The sequence below is a fragment of the Coptis chinensis genome, chromosome 5 (genome assembly GCF_015680905.1).
Source record: "Coptis chinensis isolate HL-2020 chromosome 5, ASM1568090v1, whole genome shotgun sequence".
In the NCBI taxonomy this organism is placed as follows: Eukaryota; Viridiplantae; Streptophyta; class Magnoliopsida; order Ranunculales; family Ranunculaceae; genus Coptis; species Coptis chinensis.
In genome coordinates, this window is record NC_141460.1 from 97,068,598 (window position 1) to 97,087,181 (window position 18,584).

Here is an 18,584-nt window from a genome sequence, read left to right on the forward strand (position 1 = left end):
ATGAAAAATGATTGTACTGCAATGCATATATCTTGTTTGATTATGCTCCAGTATTTGTGGTAGAAGTGTCATTGGAAACCATTGGGCCCGGTGAACTATCTGTCTTCATACTAAACACAGCATGTTGAATCTCCTCATAAGAAGGGGTTCTATCAAGAGAGTAGTTATCTTCTTCAAAAATCAGGTTGGGAACTAAACTCAGTATGCCTAAATCTTCTTGAACTGGCTTCTCCTTGAATTTCTTTGTGTAGAAATCAACAACATGGTCCTTGATAAGGTCTTGTTCAGCTAGCAATATCCCATCTTCAGTCATGATCTCAGTCATAATGGCTGCTCCTTGTCTGATTTTGCACATGTTGTGGAAGTATGCTGAATTTCTATCACCATCGTCCTCAAAGTGAGTTCTACTCTTTTGCTTGAGTAAAGAAGTTCTATTTACTCTTGCTGCATCAAGCTCTGTTTCTTTCTGAACAACTGTAGGAGTAATTTGCTCATCCTCAGGGTGTTGATCAGCCAGAACTTGTGATATGAGTAAATCCTCTTGAGCTCTTCTTATATTATCATCTACATGCCCAAAAATGTCCCAATTCCACTTTTTAAGGTCCTCTTTCAGTCTTTGGAGCTTTTTCATCACTTTAACCATTGGTGCAGCTATCATATCTTGATTCCAACTATACGCAACCAAATTTAAAAAGAAAGGGTGTGAAGTCCACATCTTATTGAATCTGAAAGGTATCTTAGGTTTGGGGATAAGAGGATGCATTCCCATAAGTGGAGAGTGGTCTGAGCCTTGTTGAGCACGAACCTTATACTTCCAACCTGAGAACTTATGATTCCAAGCCTCATTGTAAAAGGCCATATCTAACTTTGAAAGGACTCTGTTCGGTCCCACTGGTTGTTACACCATGTAAAATGGACTCCCTCCCAGTGGCTTTCAAAAAGTTTATTTGTGTTAACAACCTCATGAAATTCTTTCATAGCTGTTCTACTAGGTGGCCTTTTTCCTTTCTTTTCCTCGTTTCTCAGAACCACATTAAAATCACCCATGACTAGCCAAGGTAACACTGTGGACACCAACTTCAACTCATCCCAAAGCTGCCGTCTATTAACTAGCAAACAGTTTGCGTGAACAAAAGATAGTATGCAATCTTCCACCATTACAGTTATTTGCTGGGCCGAGGAAGAAATAAGCGACATCTTCACTCCTTTCTTGGCCAGAACCCAGATATTACCCATTCTGCTAGGGCAATCATTGTGCAGAATGTACTCTTCAAAAAAATTGATACTAAAGGAGCTAATCACATTTACTTGAGGTCTGATGAGGGCCTCAGCCAAACAAACAACATCCGGCGTATTAGTACTGATCATCTCTTTCAATCTATCTCTAGCTGTAATCTTTAAGGCACCCCTAATATTCCAGAAGAGGGTCTTCATTGAGAATTGTGATTAGGATTCTGCACCTTAGCAACAGGAGGCACAAACGACCCCCTCTTACCTTTTTTTTCCACCTCAGACTATCTTTTAGAGCTTGATTCTCCACAATATCAGTCCACCGAATGCTAGTCCTTGCTTTTTCCTGAGGTTCCATAGGGTGGCTATCCCCATCCAACTCTTCATTCTAAAGTATGAGGAATTGGTTATTGATTTCCAATCCTTTACATGGTAAGCTAGGACCAGCCTCATGCTCCACCAGTGTTGGAGTCATTGTAGTGACATTCTCTGCCACTACTGAAGTGAAATTCTCTACCATTACTGAAGTGACCCTTTCTGTCATAACTGCCTCAGCTTGTTCCACACGACCTCTGTCCACTTCCAGGATTTCATCTAATCCCTCATGTTGTTCTGATTGTACAACATCAGTCTCCTTTGGTAAGTCAGATTCCACATGTTGTATGGTTTCTTCTTGCACTTCGTCTGCATGATCATCGCTATGTACTATCTGTACCTCTGTAGACTCAACTACTGGTTCACCATGCACTGATTACACTTCTGTAGGAGCAACTACTTGTTCACCATGTACTGACTGCACCTCTGTCTGTACTTGGTCTTGATTTACCGGTGTCTCACCCAAAACATTCTCAGGACCGAAGTTGTTTAGAGTAACCACATTTGGCCGAGCTGCCTGCTGTTCTCCTCCAACACCCCCATCGTTCTTATTGTTCCTCTTCCATCTTCTTCTCTGGTTTCTATGCATGCCCTCGGTTGCAGATTGTTCTTTTTCACCCGAGAGATCCTTCTCTTTAGACTGCTCATTCTCTTTGTTGAATGCATCCTTGAGAATTCTACACTCAGTTACCAGGTGACCTACCCTCTTACAATGATTGTAGAATTTCGGTATTTTTCCAGTGTCCACCTTTTGCCAGAATTTAGTGTCTTTTCCTTCTACCTCCACCCAAATTTTCTCTGGGATCTTCTCTGTTAAATCAAGGTCAACTAAGCACTAGCATAATATCCTAGTGTTCTTTTTGCTGTTGTTTCATCAGTATGGTTTGGTCTGCCAATTGCTCTAGCAAGCGAGAGAATTTTTTTAATCTCCCAGTACTCAAGACTGAGCCCTGGAAATCTGATCCACACCAGCGCATTCGAATGATTTTCCTAATTAGTTGAGAAATTGGGGGTCCATTTAGACAACCTTAACACCTGATCACCAAAAACCCAGGTTCCTCGCCCCCAGATTCTATTGTAGTCGGCCTCATCAATGAAGCGGAACATAATGTATCATCTTCCGATCCTAATGGTGTAGCTTGCCATTCACCCTTAGGAGCCCACAATTGTTTGATTTTATCATTAACCATGCTCATATTGCATCGTGATAGATCTAGTTTGCCAACCAGTGCAAGTTTACAGAAGTCTAGGCCTTTATCCACTTCAAAAGCTTGGATTGTGATTGTGTAGCCCTTTAGTATTTGACTAGCATCGTGATAGATCTAGTTTGCCAACCAGTGCAAGTTTACAGAACTCGACTCCTCATCATCCTTCTCATACATAGCATCTTCAGCACGCTTATCCTTATAGTCAAATACTAAAAGGCTACCATACTAAAAGGGTTTGATGCTTACCTTTAGATACCCAACTCAATACCGATACTCGACTCCGATACCGAAACCCCAACAACCATATTCGATACCGATATCCCATATACAATCACCTATGTAAATTTGGTAATGATGTTGATGAGTATTTTTGGGAGATGGTATTGAATAGTGATGAACCTAATTTAAGATATTAAAAGAGAAGATGACTTTGGTGAAGTCGATACCCAGACCAGAAAATCTCGATACCCAACCTCAACTCCGACACCCAACTTTGATACCTCAACCCAACATTGCAACTTTGATTACCAACTTCGATACCGATACCCAACAGTTTCAACTTCGATACCAACATTGGTGGCGACTTTCTATAGTCGGTATTCAGGAAAACCAAGAAGAATACCCCACCGATATCATGAACACAATATAGATCAATCATTTAAATGTCTTTTTCAGAGATTGATAGGGTGAAATTTGGGTTTTTTGTGATTGAAAGAAAGAAGGGAATTGTGTTGTTCAGGCTGAAGTTTTCTAATAAGAAGAGTTTCGACATTGGACTCCGGTTAAGATTCTAGATTGCGGCTGAGATTTCTAAGGCTTCGGTCAAGGAGAACCAACATTGGAAGATGGAGGGCAATAGTTTTCACACCGATAAAAAGATAAGTCACATGGGGCAAAATACTAGATGATGAAACAGTTGTGAGCTTGATAGGGTGGATTCATTTGAACTTCAAATTGAGAATGTCACCGGCTGTAAGTAAATCTTGGGGAGATTCATTTGGAGAGAAAGCCAACCGATATAAATCAATTTTTTTCGAGACCGATATAAACAGAATACTTGGAGACAAAAACTAGGTTTTTGGTTGGGCTAATTTTCCATTATTCAATTAGAGGCTCACTTGGGAAACTAAATCAATATCGATATGAACAAACCATTTGGAGCCAACGGCAGATAAATCCGTGGAGCCCGATATCACTTGGGCAGATAAAATTATCATTTGGGACAAAACAGATATGCCACTTGTGACCGATATAAACAAATCACTTGGGGACAAAAGTTGTATTGTCGATATCAGGCTATTCACCTCGGGCCAATATTTTCCGATATTTGTATTGATAATTTAAAGAATACCGATATAAAATTATCGTTTGGGGCGACTTTTTAATGACTATGGATCGATCAGTTGAGATGGGATGAAGAGCTCAAAAATTTTCTTTTATCAAAAATTTTCATTTATCAAATTCTATTTCAAATTCAAAAATTTTATCTCAAAATTCAAAATTTTCATTTTATCAAATTTTATTCTAAATTCTAAATTTTATATTGTCAAAATTCAGATTCAAAAATTCTTTATATCAAAATTCTACTTCAAATTCCAAATTTTCAATTTCAATTAAAATCCTGGTATTTGTAGAATTTTATCGATATTCAGGTTAATATAATAAAAATTCTGGTATTTGTAGCCCATTGTCTCGATACCAGATCAATATAAAAAAATCCTGATGTTTGTAGAATTATATCGATACCAGGCCAATATCGAAAAATAAAATTGCCATCTCGAATTTTGAAAATTGCCATCTCGAATTTCGAAAAATGTCATATCGGAGTTGGAAAAATTATTTACAAAAATGCCATCTCGAATTTCCAAAATTTAATTGTAAAAATTGTCATCTAGGATTTCAAAAATTTATTTACAAAAATGCCATCTAGGATTTCAAAAATTTATTTACAAAAATGCCATCTCGAATTTCAAAAATTCACTTACAAAATTTTCATCTCGGATGAACAGTGTTGGGTGCACAATGCCGATGAACAGTATCGAAGAATAGTGTCTATGCACAGTATCAGATGAATAGTGCTAATAAACAGTATCGAGGAATAGTGTATCGAGATGAACAATGTCGATGCACAATATTGGATGAATATAGCTAATGAACAGTACCGAGGAATAGTGTATCGAGATGAACAGTGTCGATGCACAGTATTGGATGAATAGTGTTTATGAACAGTCTTCATGAATAGTATTGAGGATATACAGTATCGGACGAATAGTATTTATGAACAGTATCGAGGATGCACAGTATCGGGGTGTACAGTGTTGATGAATAGTGTTTGCGCAAAAAAAAAGTTTATTTTTTGATTTATTCTCGAAATCTTCAAATTTTCATTTATAAAATTTGAAAATTTCGAGAGGGGGTAATGTGGTGGTCACCAAACTATTGGATGGAGCTGGAGCAACTATAAAAGGAGTAGAGACAAAAAAAAGAAAGAAGAGATTCATTTGGGAAACATTTTGACTTTACTTTTTATATTTTGTCGGATGTAAACAGAGAGAAAGATGGAGTGAACAATGTAACCACCATTAATGAAAAAAGAAGAAACTTAGTTTATCATAATCATCTTTTCTTGCATCTTACATTGGCGCCGTCTGGGTTCAAAGACAAAGATCGCGAGTGTGATTTTTCGTTTTCTTTTTCTTTGGTTGAATCCATTATTTGAAGTTGGCTAGAAAGAGTAATCAAGATGCCTCCAAAGCATGCTACAACAAGTAAGGCAATGATGGTTAATGAGGGAAGTACTTCTGAGGCTATATCTAGGAATGAGGGGCGAAGAACTCGAAGATCCACTAGTAGGATGATAGAAGAAGCAGAGGAATTGCAAGAGAAAGAAGTGTCTTTAAAAGAGTTGTTGAGAATGATGAATGATTTAGAAAAGCTTAACCAGATGTTAATAGCTGAGAATAAATTGATAAGAGAAGAGAAGGAGAAGCGTGCTGAAGATGCTATGTATGAGAAGGATGATGAGGAGTTGAGTTCGGGAACTCCAATAGTAAAAAAAAGTCATCTCGAGGAAAGAAAAAAGAGTCATATCGAAGAAGTGCAATCGGTAGCAAGAACAACTCCGAAAGGGATGAATGAAGAAGAAAATAGAACCTTAGTCACGAAGGAGATGGTACAAGAAATGATGCAAAAGCAGTTAGAAAATCAGTTGTTAGAAAAAGTCTCGGCATCGATAAGAAAGTTGGCAGATCATGTCGGTAGAAATCCATTAAGAAAGGAAATAGAGAGGGCCTCGTTACCTCCAAAGTTCAAGAATCCAAAATTGAGCCAATATGAAGGAACTACGGATCCTATGGACCATCTGTTTAGCTATCGACATCAGTTCTCAATATATCAGGGCACCGAGTATTGGGATGCTGTGTTATGTCGGTCATTTTGGTCAAGCTTGAAAGGAAAAGCGTTAAAGTGGTTTTGCACAATTCCAGAAAGATCCATTTCTTGTTTTAGAGAGATTGAAGAAAGGTTCCTGACTAATTATGGTCATCAAAGGGTGAAGCCAAAGCAAGTGTCAGTTTTATTCCAGTTGAAGCAAGCAAAGAAAGAGTCACTGAAAGATTTTCTAACGAGATTCAAGGCGGAAACACAGGCGGTGGAGAGATTGGATGAGTCAGAGATTGACAGTGATTTTAGTTTTCACACCGATGTATATATGTGTAGAACCTTTCCTGTATGTATATCCATATCACATCCTGACGGTCTTTAATCTATGAACTACAGGTGCTTTGATATCTTTACGCCTCAGGAACAAAAGATACTAAGGAAGTACAGGAAGGAAAACTTTGCTGAGAAATCACTTGTTTACAGTGAAAGACGAGCTATTGGGAAATGCCCTTTAACTCCTGAACAGGTGAATGCTTCTTGTTTATCTGACACCTGTAGTTCTTTTCTTAGATGTCAAAGTTCTTGTCGTCAAGCAACATTTTCTCGTCCTGTTATGTCATAATCTAAATGTAGTAGGAGGTGTAAAAGTTCTTATCTTAGAAAGAAGTCAGGAAGTTCCAGTCAGGCGTGAATGATGCAGCGTTCCTCTTGTCTCTGCTCTATTCCTAAAATTCCTTGAAAATACTGGAGTTGTTATGACGTTGAGGTTTTAATTTTTTGATAGAACATACTTTGGCTTTATTTGGTCCAGCATTAGTCGAGGATCTGTCAATTTGAAGAGCCAGATGTGCTCTCTGCAGAATTAGCAGAAATGAGATTGATAACAGTACATAGCTTTGGGTAACCCAATCTGTCGACTTAAGCGGTCGATATAGTTCTTAGTAGACTTTATTGAACCATAATGTACCTTTTATCTGGTTTAACCGGGTCCTTTGAAGTAAGTATTGTATGTGAAGGACAAAAAATGGTGGTTATCACACTTCATCAGCAACTGACAATGAAACGTTTTAACTTTTAAGTTCTAGTTCAAGACTTAAGTACATATTTGCTATAATTGTTGATCCCGCCTTTTTATCTGAAATACTATCATTAGTTATTTTTGTTAATAATGAGAGATCCTTAATGCGTTTCTTTTCAGAAATTCGTATTCTATCGAAGCATAGCAATATTGTGATGACATGTTAAGTGCAGGTGGGTCTCATCTCAAGTGCCATGAATTTTGACAATTCAACCCGAATATACATTGTGGCTGGCAAACTCTTTGGTGGCGAACACTTCATGAAGCCGTTCCAAACCCTATTTCCACGTCTCGAAAATCACAGCACAGTAGGCCCTCCAGATGAGCTGGCTGAGAACACCAGGGGTTTATTGAGCCCTGCCGTTGATTACATGGTTTGCCTCCTAGCAGACATTTTCATGCCAACGTATGATGGCCTAGCAACTTTGCCAACAATGTTGTGTGGCATCATCTATACTATGGCTTTCGCACCATAATTCAACCTGATAGGCAAGCTCTTGCTCCAATATTGATCGACAGGGAAAACCATCGAACCACCGGTTTTGAAGAAGCTGTTAGGCGTGTCATGCAGAAAACACAGTTTGGTGGGCCTCACAAGCGAGTAAGACCAGAGTCTGTCTTTACCAACTCATGGCCAGAGTGTTTCTGCTAAACATCACCACAGAATCCAGTGGATAAGTGCCCACCAGAGAATGTGGTAGAAGTTCTTAATAGCAAGATGCACGGTGAAGAAACTGATGGCAAGGAAACAAATTCATTAAATCTGACAGTTCTGACTGATTCCACTGCAAAATAAGAAGCTTTGTCTCTATACAAAGATTGGTGGTTATTCTTTGTCTATATTGAGACAGTTTTGTAAATTGGATGAGTGGATAGCGCTTCCTGAATGGGTTTCACCTTTTCTGCGATTCGTTTGTGACAGTGTTGGATGTTGCGCGAGTGCAAGGCCAGGCGGTGGGTGATATACTGGGATTGTCATTCAGCAGTCTGTAATATAAAAGGAAAGAAGGAACATTGTAGTATTGTACCCTTTTGTAACCGATTCATGTTGAAAGAATACAATCCTGTGTAGGTGTTAGCCACTTAGTTGTAAAGGTGATACTGAGCTGTTGTGAACTTGGATTCTTTGTGTTTGACAATTGACAATGGTTACATGCAAATGGTGAAATTGTAATTGGGTTGAATCTTTGTGAATCATGGCATGATTAAAATTGGCTCCGGAGCTACCCCGAGATATTCTTAGGGGTGAGGGTCCGCAGACTGTTGGATGTATGTTCCAATGGTATGAAAATCAAGAACAACAAGAATGAGAGAGAAGATGAGAGGATGTTGTATTTCTAGACTGTTGGATCACACATCCGATCACACATCCAAACATCTAACCCTCGAAGACCTCATCCGTATCCCTATGAGGACATTACAAATTGCTTATCTTGTCGTTTAGGGTGAAGTCAAGTCATTACAAATTCCTAAAATCCACAACAGAACGACTTATTATTCTTTTTAGATAAGAGGGAAACAACGACTTATTATTCCCAAGCTGGGCAAACTGAAAGTAACTCTCAAGAAAAGCAGACTCAATACAACTTAGAATTGTACACAATTCAACTTAGAATTGTAGACTCAATACAACTTGGTCTCATCCTGTAGGTGCAAAGTCAGGTGAACCTAAAACAATTATGACCACACATTATGTGGATTTGATTTGAATGGCAGAAGACTTGATGAAGTCGTCTATGGAGATGAGCTCTATTATTAAAAATCTTGTCCCTGTTGTTCCACTGACCTGCTCAAGAGTTGTAAACAGATCAGAAGTATAGTATGTGTGTGTGAGATTGGAGTTGTCATAATGTTTCAATTGCTTCAGTTCCTCACTTTCGTCCTAGTTCTCATCGGCCTCAATGGAATTCTTCTAGTCACTTCCGAGAATTGTACAGCCGATTTTTATGTTCGATACCCGTTTCGACTTAATTCAGGTGACCAGATTGTGGATGACGGCGGGTTTATCGATCCCGTGGATACTCTATATGATGAAGGATATCCAGGATTACTGAGAAAGGACGACGGGTTTATCTATCCCGTGAATACTTTCAAAGATACTGGATATCCAGGATTAGTGATAAAATGTTTAGACTCCCGTCCGGTCATTAATATCTCCAACCACCACTATCTTGTGCGAGAGATAGATTACGATCAGAAGTTATTAACAATAGTGGACGTGGATATAGTAGACCAAGATTGTCCTCAACCACGAAGAAATTTCTCGTTACAATCCACACCGTACTTGCGCTACTTCGGTGAATATACCAGTGCTATTGTCTTCTACAATTGCACCAACAATACCCAAAATGTCGAGCAGCTTATTCCTTGTCTAGACAACACCACAAATGAACGTTCTTATGCTTTCACTGAAGGTAACATTCCAATAGGATTTGTCGGGTACAAAACCTGTTCGGAGAGTGTAGTGGCAACGTTTAGTTACGCGGCACCAAACTTAACACAGGAATTAAAACTAGGGTTTAAGCTCAACTGGTCTGCGCCTACTAATGAATGTCAGGACTGCGAGAATTCAGGAAGGAGGTGCCAGTTTAATAGTACAAGTTTTCGTACTTGCATCTATCATGATATAGGTATGTTTCTAATTTATAATTTCTAATCCTTACAAATAAATGAATAATCATCTTTTCTTAATTCTACACTATTATCAAACAAGTAATTCATTCTTTTAAGTAATTATCCATATTGTTTATAAGTGATTCTAACGCGAATTTAGTATGAAAAATCATTTCGATGACAGTTCAAATATCGTTGGTATTAGAAATTGAGATAGAGCTTGTAATGCACTCGGAATTCTAAGAGAAAAAAGAACAACAAAATTATTGTACGATTCAATAAAATGAGCTTGTGACTATGGTCATGCCATGTGCTAAGATAACCACATGTTTGAATTGCAGGCTCAGGCTTTACGGCAAAACAGATAATAATTATTATTGGTGTTATTGGTGAGCTTACTATATACTATATATCATGTATCGGCTCTTTATAAAAACATTTGCAGTTTTTTAATTTAAAAGCTACCTCTTTGTTTACAGGTGTACTCTTTGGAGTTGGAGTAGTTCTTACAATCTTATTGGTACTTTACAGGAAGATAATTTTCTTATTTGTCTCTCGTTGGTGGAATAAAAAGGAGACTTCAACAAATGTGGAAGTGTTCTTGGAGAACTATGAATGTCTTGGTCTACAAAGGTACAAGTATTCAGAAGTCAAGAAAATGACCAATTCCTTTAAAGATACATTAGGCAAAGGAGGATATGGCTGCGTGTTCAAAGGACAGCTTCGTGATGGCCGTTTAGTGGCAGTGAAGGTATTGAATGAGTCAAAGGGTAATGGAGAAGATTTTGTCAATGAAGTTGCTACCATTGGCAAGACTAACCATGTCAATGTGGTCAGCCTTCTCGGCTTTTGTACCGAGAGAGCCAAAAGAGCTCTTGTGTATGAGTTCATGCCGAATGGATCACTTGAAATGTTTATTTACAAAGAGAAGGAATCAAGCTTAACGCCTCCTTTGGGAACGGAAAAGCTTTACCTAATAGCACTTGGCATTGCCAGAGGTTTGGAGTACCTGCATCGTGGTTGTAACACACGCATTTTACATTTCGACATAAAACCTCACAATATCCTTCTAGACGAAGATTTTTGCCCAAAAATCTCCGACTTTGGGATGGCCAAACTTTGTCCAACAAGAGATGTCAGTGTCGTGTCCATGGTTGGAGCTCGAGGAACTATAGGTTACATTGCACCTGAAGTTTACTGCAGAAACTTTGGTGGGGTGTCTCACAAGTCGGATGTTTATAGTTATGGAATGATGGTGTTTGAAATGATTGGAGGAAGAAAGAACATTAACGCAAAAGTGGAGAACATGAGTGAGATATATTTTCCGCAGTGGGTATATAATCATCTTAAACTAGACTTCACTATAGAAGGATCCTGTGAGATGTTTGAGGAAACGACCAAAAAGATGATTGTAGTGGCACTTTGGTGCATACAAACACACCCAGCAGATCGGCCTTCTATGACTAAGGTGGTAGAGATGTTAGAAGGAAACATTGAAGAGTTGGATATGCCTCCAAGTCCTTTTCTTCATCCACCTTCACAATCTTCTTCTGCATTATTAGAAGAGTAACTCTACCACCGAATTTGGATTTGTGCTACGACACTGCTCTTTAAATTTATGTAGGGAAGGGTCTCATTGTAATATTTTTCAGCAACTGTAAAAGATATTTTATAGCTCCTTTCTTTGACTGTTATCCTCCAATGGCATGATCGATCTTCAAGCTCCATATGACTCTTTGGTGTTACAGGGTTTTATTAAACTATCGAATGATCGCAATTTCTCTCAATGTCAATGTCAAACTTTGAAGTGTTCTTTTTTTTTTGTTTTTTTTAGTTAAATAAGTATTAGATTATAAATTTTTTCTTCTCAACCCTGTTTTTGAGGTACTTTTTGGAGCTTCCTGTGTCTGACATCTTTATCCCGATGGTTTTAACTTGACGCAAAGGAATATTTAGTTTACATTTTTGTATTTATACAGGTGTTTCTCGTTGCCACTGCAAAAGTGGAGAGTTCAGAGATAGAATCTGTCCACAGAAGCGTATGTGATTAACTTCTTTCGCTCTTTACTGTCTTGTTCAACTTTAATCCGTAGATATTCAACAACTCATGTGTTTACAGCAATCTTATATTGTGTGTGTCCCATGTTCTGTTTATTTTATTAGCGGCCTCGTAGCTTGCATTGCCGTTCTCAAATATTCATACTTTTACTAGCTATATTGTCATATAAGGGTGCTTTCCGTTTTCTTTTTCTTTTGTTCAATAGATTTCAGTTGATAGAGTGGTGGATTTTGTTCTTTTGATTGTTGCCTTGGCAAACTAGTTTCAGTATTCAATTCAGTATGTTTATTTATAAAAGCTACTGACAATAAAACATTTTAAGTTGCTACGATTGGTAGTCCCGCCTTTTTATCTGTATTGCTATCATTTCTTATTTTTGTTAGTAGAGAGACATCCGCTGTGTTTGTTTTCAGAAGTTCATATTCTACTGAAGCATAGCAAGAGTGTGCTTAATATGACACTGGAACTTGTTAAATTATGTGCAGGTGGGCCTCATCTTACGCTCCATAGATTTTGACAATTCCACCTGAATATGCGTTGCTGCTAGCGAACATTGAATCGCTTTCTCCTATGGGGATACTCAAGAGATGTCCACGGGGATGCAGAGGAATTTGCACTTGTCTCAAAGTGTGCTTCATTCCGTCTCCATGCAGAACGGGCATTTGAGTTCTCGAGAAACCAGATGCAAGATTCTCGAGAAGTGGCCTTGGGGCTAATGAAGGAACTGTCGCGCGTTCGTAGTCTACTAGCGAAATCTATTGATGGCTCTGATGGTCTTGCCATGGTTGAAGTGGCTCAGGTAGAAATAAATTTATTCATAAAAGTTTATTTATTTTTATCTTGCTACCTTCCTGGCCTTTTGTCGTTCTTTTGAATTTCCCATCTTGTATATGCTGTTGCTAGGAAGTCTGAAAGAAACAAATGCGGTGTAGAATTCTCCCTTAGTTGTGAAAATCTGAAAATCATTCTGTGCAGTTGTGTTATGTTTAGGCTAGATCATTAGAAGATACATAGCATGCTTTTATCTTTTCAATGACTTGACTACTTCAAATTCAAGTCTTGACTTCAATTAGGGCATTAAAGGAATTTTTTGTGATAAGTATGAATGATGGTGTCGTTAACATGTATCTGCAAAGTTAAACTTCAGTAAGAAACAATGTTCTATAATCAGTGAATATGTTGGAAAATAAATGTCAAGGGGAGGACTATGTAGGTTTTGATGTCTTGGTCTGTAGCATTCTGAATTTCTGATGGCTCATCTGTGTACGAGCTGACACAGAAATCATTTTTCAGAGTCGTGTTGCTCTTCGCCCTCTTCCTATATACTTGGAAATCTTTTATGGACAAGTCTATTGTAAGAGTTCCCTATAAATATTTGATTTACCCAGGAAAAGTATGAACTGAGATACCACTTAACGTACCGTAATGGTGGTCTGCACCATATGTCAAAGGATGTGTGTTATCTTAAATACAGTTGTAGAAGTGCAGTAGCATTAGCTGAAAGTTGGCCTCCAATTTTACCTTTTTAGTAAATAACATTGCAGGTAAAAGTAGCATGCCAGAAGGCTTTAAGAGCAGAGGACTTGGCAAAGAGCCGTCTAAGGGAAATGAATGAAGAACTCAACATTCACTGTAAAGCCCCAGTAAGTCTATTGGCTCTCTCATTCTCTATACCTATGTTAAAGTGTTATTTTGTTGCCTCAGAATAGCTGAAACATTGTTGTGCTCGTTGCTAACTGTTTCCTTTGGCTTCCACCAGTTCTTGCAGTGGCCAAGAGTGAAGTTTGCTGATCCAAATGGACAAGAATTGCTAAGCAAATAGCTCGATCAACGTATGGGACAAAATATGTTGGTGAAGTGCAATGATGGCGGGAAGAATAAGAGGAACAACAATTAATAGAAATCATCATGGGAAACAAATGAATGGAGGAGGATGGATACAAGGAATGTTAGGTAGATTATCAATTGCTGTACTCGTTCTCGTGATTTGTACTCTCTCTCTTTACTCCACCATCAAGGGCACTACTACAACTAGTAGCAACTCGTCCACTCGATCTGAGGTCACTTCTTCTTTCTTTTCCTAATTAAATTTGTCACTTTTTTATTATATATTTATTATTAATTTGATGTTCAAAAGCAGATTCGTGTAGTTCAACTTTGGGATACTGCTGCTTTTCATGGTTGGAGACCATCATCTGCTCCTCGCTCTGACTGGCCACGTATGTAACCTTTTCTTTTGGTTGACACATTATGTACTAGAAAGCAGTTTGTGATTATAGTTAATTTGTTTGCAGCTCCTCCAAATGAGACCAATGGTTATTTGAGTGTCCGTTGCAACGGCGGTTTGAATCAACAATGTAGTGCGGTTTGTATTTGTGTCATTGGTTTCTTCTCGGAATTTTAGTATTAAGTTAATCATTGATAATTAAAAATGAGTAAGCTTGCTGTTCAGCATTAGGTTACACGAATGTCTGTACTTTTTTTGTTAACTGCTGAAATGTATCTTAGTCACTTTGACTATCTATCATTGTGTTGGTCGTACAATTATTTGTTGGATGATGCAGATTTGTAATGCGGTTCTCACTGCACGAATCATGAACGCCACACTTGTGTTGCCCGAGTTGGATGCAAACTCATTCTGGCATGACTATAGGTATTACTTTCTCATGCTCACACAACCATTGAGATGGCATCTCTTGTTAATTGTTAAAAGTATTAGATATTTCATGGTTTCAGTATGCCCATCATCGTTTTAGTTTTTGTGAATTTGTTGATTGATTCTCAAATGTAAGTGTTGAACCTTGAAAGAGACCAGGGCACTCGAGGCAATCAATTCAATCTTGAAGGAGCCCACTGCAGAAAGATAGTAGTCTTAATGATTTGAAATTTATACAAAGTTGATCCCATTCTACAACTACTAAACTGTAATTTTACTACCATACACCGACATGTCAACTCACATTTACATGCCAACTTGGTGAAACAGAAATGTGTAACGGATTATCAAGTGGTTACTTTAAATTTCTGAATCGTGTAAGCTACCATTAGTCCTCTTCAAGTGAGCCTTCGTATTTTGAGAAATCTCTCCTTGAAACTTAAAAAATCTTCCATTCTAAGAGACGGAGGTTCTCCTTTGCAATTTTGTGGGGGTTTATGATATCAATAATATAATGGTCTCAGTCGACCTGATTCAGTGCATGTAGAATAGTGGTTTGTCGTCAGTGGGTTTAAAGGTATTTATGACGTTGAACATTTCATCAAATCACTGAGATATGATGTGAGAATTGTGGATAGCCTTCCTGAAATCCCGCTCAAATGGGAAAACAGAAAAGAAAATGAAAGCTTATCAGGTGAGACGAGATATTCGATGTGCATATATATATATATATATATATATACATACAGCCCGGCTCCTAAAAGGACCTTACACCGTTTTCACATTGTTTGGAAGAAGATATTCAAGACACAACAGATGCTTTAGAGAAGATGAAGGAACATGGTGCTATTTACCTTACACCGTTTTCACATCGTTTGGAAGAAGAGATTGATAACCCTGAATATCAAAGATTGAGGTGTAGAGTGAACTATCATGCTCTGCGGTTTAAGCCACAAATTATGAAGTTAAGTAACCTGATAGTATATAAACTCCGTTCACAGGGCCACTTCATAGCAATTAATCTTCAATTCGAGATGGATATGCTTGCATTTGCTGGGTAGGTACTTATGTGAAATATATTTTACTTTGATACTGCATTTTGTGTCTTGAAAATTCCAAACTGTTGAGTAACAAAATGGTCCTTTCTTTGAGCAAAGAATTGCTATACTGAGTGAGAATGTTTCTTGCTGGGAAAATGTATATAATCTAGTCTTAAAATAAAAGATATACACACACACACTCACACACATATACATATATGTATGTATATGTATATGTATATGGGGAGGGGTGCACAATCATTGGCCTACTGGCTCAAACGCATAAGGTGAAATATCTCCAGTTGGCTTCACTCGTCAAGATGTTTACTGTGTGGTCTAGTGTACCTATTAATTCGTCCATATTACCAAGTAAACTATGTTGTATTGATTTTTACATGGATGACACTTGTTCTTGATATTGAACGTGGTAATGGGGCAAGTAACACAAAATAAGTGATGTGAAGATTTCATAGTCCGTAATGGGATATACATGTATATATGTGTAGAGCCTTTCCTGTATGGCTGTATGCATATCCATTTCACATCCTGACGGTCTTTAAGCTATGAACTACAGGTGCTTTGATATCTTTACGCCTCAGGCACAGAAGATACTAAGGAAGTACAGGAAGGAAAACTTTGCTGAGATATCACTTGTTTACAGTGAAAGACAAGCTATTGGGAAATGCCCTTTGACTCCTGAAGAGGTGAATGCTTCTTGTTTATCTGACAGCTGTAGTTCTTTTCTTATATTATCATTTAGTTACATTAGCTTGAGATAGTTGAAATTGAAAAGGTATATTCTATCACCTACTCCACCCTAAGACTGGGCTTATGAGATTTTTATCAAGGAAAAGAGGGAACAAAAGAAAATAAAATAAAAAAGGGAGCCACTTATATGTTGTTTTTTGTCTTTCCCGTTGGATTTAAGGTCAGCAGTGTACTAGGAGGTATGAAACTAGGTAGGATGTCTTGTAGCATGAACTAATTATGTAATTGTAGTTGGTAGGAGATGTCAAAGTTCTTGTCGTCAAGCAACATTTTCTCGTCCTGTTATGTCATAATCTAAATGTAGTAGGATCTGTAAAAGTTCTTATCTTAGAAAGAAGTCAGGAAGTTCCAGTCAGGCGTGAATAATGCAACGTTCCTCTTGTCTCTGCTCTATTCCTAAAATTCCTTGAAAATACTGGAGTTGTTATGACGTTGAGGTTTTAATTTCTTGATAGAACATACTTTGGCTTTATTTGGTCCAGCATTAGTCGAGGATCTGTCAATTTGAAGAGCCAGATGTGCTCTTTACAGAATTAGCAGAAATGAGATTGATAACAGTACGTAGCTTTGGGTAACCCAATCTGTCGACTTAAGCGGTCGATATAGTTCTTAGTAGACATTAGTGAACCATAATGTACCTTTTATCTGGTTTAACCGGGTCCTTTGAAGTAAGTATTGTATGTGAAGGACAAAAATTGGTGGTTAGCACACTTCATCAGCAACTGACAATGAAACGTTTTAAGTTCTAGTTCAAGATTTAAGTACATATTTGCTATAATTGTTGATCCCGCCTTTTTATCTGAAATACTCTCATTACTTTTTTTTGTTAATAATGAGAGATCCTTAATGTGTTTCTTTTCAGAAATTCATATTCTATCGAAGCATAGCAATATTGTGATGACATGTTAAGTTAAATTATATGCAGGTGGGTCTCATCTTAAGCGCCATGAATTTTGACAATTCAACCCGAATATACATTGCGGCTGGCGAACTCTTTGGTGACAAACGCTTCATGAAGCCGTTCCAAACCCTATTTCCACATCTCAAAAATCACAGCACAGTAGGCCCTCCAGATGAGCTGGCTGAGAACACCAGGGGTTTATTGAGCCCTGCCGTTGATTACATGGTTTGCCTCCTAGCAGACATTTTCATGCCAACGTATGATGGCCTAGCAACTTTGCCAACAATGATATGTGGCATCATCTATACTATGGCTTTCGCACCATAACTATAAACATCCGACTTTGGGATGGCCAAACTTTGTCCAACAAGAGATGTCAGTGTCGTGTCCATGGTTGGAGCTCGAGGAACTATAGGTTACATTGCACCTGAAGTTTACTGCAGAAACTTTGGCGGGGTGTCTCACAAGTCGGATGTTTATAGTTATGGAATGATGGTGTTTGAAATGATTGGAGGAAGAAAGAACATTAACGCAAAAAGTGGAGAACATGAGTGAGATATATTTTCCTTCGCACCATAATTCATATAATCATCTTAAACCGGACTTCACTATAGAAGGATCCCGTGAGATGTTTGAGGAAACGACCAAAAGATGATTGTAGTGGCACTTTGGTGCAACAAACACAAAGATATCGGCCTTCTATGACTAAGGTGGTAGAGATGTTAGAAGGAAACATTGAAGAGTTGGATATGCCTCCAAGTCCTTTTCTTCATCCACCTTCACAATCTTCTTCTTCATTGTTAGAGCATCTCTAGGTGGATCTATCCGTGGTCGATTCTTCAAATTTGAAGAAATGCGTCCTAATTTCCTAATTCCAACTCTAGGTGGTCGCATTCGGTAATCGCATAACCCGCCCGTCGCATTCTTGTTCGCAAATCCGGAGGTTTGGATCTCGGATCGCGGCGCGAAATAGTAATGTCGTTCCGATTACTAATGTCGCCCCAAGTTTTTTTTTGACTTTGACCAACACCACGCCGCCAATGTAGTTTGTCGCCACTACTAATGTCGCTGGTTATTTTTTTTTTTTTCAATTTGGTGCGGCGATTTGGGAATGTCGCGTGAGTTTTTTGAACTTGGGGGCGACAGTTGTAATGTCGCTATTCATGATCTTGCGCCAGTACTAATGTCGCGCAGGGTCATCTCCAATGAATTTTGCGACCACGAATTTGCGACCATCTAGAGTTGGTCGAAATTTGCTATCAGATTTTGTGGTAG

The 18,584-nt window shown here is 38.2% G+C and overlaps 2 protein-coding genes and 1 pseudogene across 5 annotated transcripts in view; all 3 read left to right on the top strand.

Annotated features, from left to right (window-relative positions):
* The window catches only part of LOC147500626 (O-fucosyltransferase 1-like), a 120,559-nt pseudogene extending 112,127 nt beyond the window's left edge, over positions 1 to 8,432 (top strand). Inside the window, exon 10 of the transcript XR_015196433.1 lies at positions 7,446 to 8,432. The product of XR_015196433.1 is annotated as an O-fucosyltransferase 1-like (transcript). The remainder of the gene's footprint in view (positions 1 to 7,445) is intronic.
* A 542-nt stretch (positions 8,433 to 8,974) lies between these two features.
* LOC147500638 (rust resistance kinase Lr10-like) lies at positions 8,975 to 11,610 on the top strand. 2 transcript variants are annotated; one of them, XM_086562232.1, is made up of 3 exons: positions 8,975 to 9,902; positions 10,227 to 10,265; positions 10,365 to 11,610. In XM_086562232.1, exons 1-3 carry the CDS (start codon positions 9,122 to 9,124, stop codon positions 11,453 to 11,455), a joined length of 1,911 nt encoding a protein of 636 aa, XP_086418358.1. In that variant the 5' UTR covers positions 8,975 to 9,121; the 3' UTR covers positions 11,456 to 11,610. The 2 variants fall into 2 exon arrangements, with proteins under 2 accessions (XP_086418358.1, XP_086418357.1); XM_086562231.1 differs by having other exon boundaries at positions 9,013 to 9,902; positions 10,227 to 10,274.
* Positions 9,553 to 17,870, top strand: LOC147500639 (O-fucosyltransferase 1-like). Of its 2 annotated transcripts, XM_086562236.1 has the most exons (12): positions 9,553 to 9,686; positions 11,865 to 11,924; positions 12,430 to 12,743; positions 13,489 to 13,587; positions 13,704 to 14,004; positions 14,085 to 14,163; positions 14,239 to 14,309; positions 14,509 to 14,597; positions 15,167 to 15,294; positions 15,408 to 15,657; positions 16,215 to 16,344; positions 17,334 to 17,870. In XM_086562236.1, the coding sequence occupies exons 5-12, from the start codon at positions 13,807 to 13,809 to the stop codon at positions 17,634 to 17,636; spliced, it is 1,248 nt and encodes a 415-aa protein (XP_086418362.1). In that variant the 5' UTR covers positions 9,553 to 9,686; positions 11,865 to 11,924; positions 12,430 to 12,743; positions 13,489 to 13,587; positions 13,704 to 13,806; the 3' UTR covers positions 17,637 to 17,870. The 2 variants fall into 2 exon arrangements, with proteins under 2 accessions (XP_086418362.1, XP_086418361.1); XM_086562235.1 differs by lacking the exons at positions 15,167 to 15,294; positions 15,408 to 15,657 and having other exon boundaries at positions 9,562 to 9,686.
* Positions 17,871 to 18,584: the final 714 nt, after the last annotated feature.